This window comes from Solanum tuberosum, unplaced genomic scaffold (assembly GCF_000226075.1).
Source record: "Solanum tuberosum cultivar DM 1-3 516 R44 unplaced genomic scaffold, SolTub_3.0 scf00032, whole genome shotgun sequence".
Classification (NCBI taxonomy): domain Eukaryota; kingdom Viridiplantae; phylum Streptophyta; class Magnoliopsida; order Solanales; family Solanaceae; genus Solanum; species Solanum tuberosum.
Window position 1 is genome coordinate 1,717,864 of NW_006238958.1, and position 1,432 is coordinate 1,719,295.

Genomic DNA, 1,432 nt, shown 5'->3' on the forward strand with positions numbered 1-1,432 from the left:
CCCCCCCCATTTAGTACTAGGGTTGATATTAGACGCCTTTTTTTTGTTCCAATTTTGAATTAAGAACGTGGCCACAAGGTTCATACAATTTTTTTCGTTCTATCTCGAAGTATCTGTTCACCCGAAATTCTATCGCCAAACGAATTTTAATCGTAACATAAATATATGCCAGAGTTCAAAATAATATATTTCATTTACAATCTTTGTTACTCAAATCCTCCAAAATCCTGGATTACCATATACTTTTTTCAAAATTCGCATGCCTCTATATTTTTGAAAGATTCGAGCAAAATATCATTTACAAGTAAACTAAGTACAAGGTGCAATGAATAAAGAACAACGAATCAATGAAAAGAACAAGCTTTAATCGAAACATGAATATATACAGGATTTCATAAAAATAAAACTAAACTATATTACTTGAATAGTTGAATTCTTCAAAAATATTGTCACACCCGTATCAGATCCAAGATTCAAGTAACATAGTTTACAACATGATCATTTGTAAACTAATTATAAGCTTAAATGAATCAACAACACCAAAATCAACTAAACAAACTTATTTTTTCAATTGAAGAGGATTTGGTTTTGTCATAGTTCTTCTTTTCCATAAATTAATTTCCTTTTTTGGCTCCAAAGTAAAATTTGGCCTATTATCTCTTCCTACTAAAATTGGAGCTGAAAATGGAATTATTACCTCTTCTTCATCTTCATCTTCATCTTCATCTCCATCGCGATAATCATCTCTATCATCATCGGAATAATATTTCCGATGATCATCAGGTGTAATTTGTACGTTTTTCCAATCGAAATTCGATAAATTACCTTCACGACCACTAGCATATTTCCTCATTTGGCTCAAACAGGGTGCTCTGTTTTCTACCTCACAAATTATATCACTTGAATTTTTACTAACATCGATTTTTCTTCGTCTTTGAAATATATTTCTAAAATTGGAGCTTGATGACGATTTCTTCTTCTTATTACTCGGATTTTTTTCCAGTGATTTGGGGCATTCCTTTTTCTTCGATTTATTGAGATTCTTCCTCTGTTTGATCTGACCAATGCATGAAACTTTTGGCGATGTTGGTTCTTCTTGATTTGTTTCGCTATTTGATTTTTTATTTCGTGCTTCAGCTGGGATTATTGATATAATTGGACCAGAAAATCCTTTGTGATTATGATGAAATCTTTTTTCTCTACCTGGACTAAAAGGGTGATTTTGGAATATAATTGTTGCTGCTACTGCTTTTGGTAAAAACTTCAAGATCATGTTTTTCTTTGGCTTGGTTGGTTTTTCCTTCTCCATTTTACAAATTTTTTTTAGATTTTTTGAACTTTTGTTGGTGTTGATATATAGAAAAAAAAAACTTAGTTTTTGATGTTGAAATGATTAAATTTGAGATGTTTAGGTTGTATTTATATAGTTGGT

General features: G+C 30.8%; 1 protein-coding gene across 1 annotated transcript; it reads right to left on the bottom strand.

The window, feature by feature from the left end:
- Positions 1-326: 326 nt before the first annotated feature.
- LOC102582146 (uncharacterized protein At1g76070-like) lies at positions 327-1,395 on the bottom strand. The gene has a single exon (XM_006342022.2). It carries the CDS (start codon positions 1,307-1,309, stop codon positions 560-562), a length of 750 nt encoding a protein of 249 aa, XP_006342084.1. The 5' UTR covers positions 1,310-1,395; the 3' UTR covers positions 327-559.
- Positions 1,396-1,432: the final 37 nt, after the last annotated feature.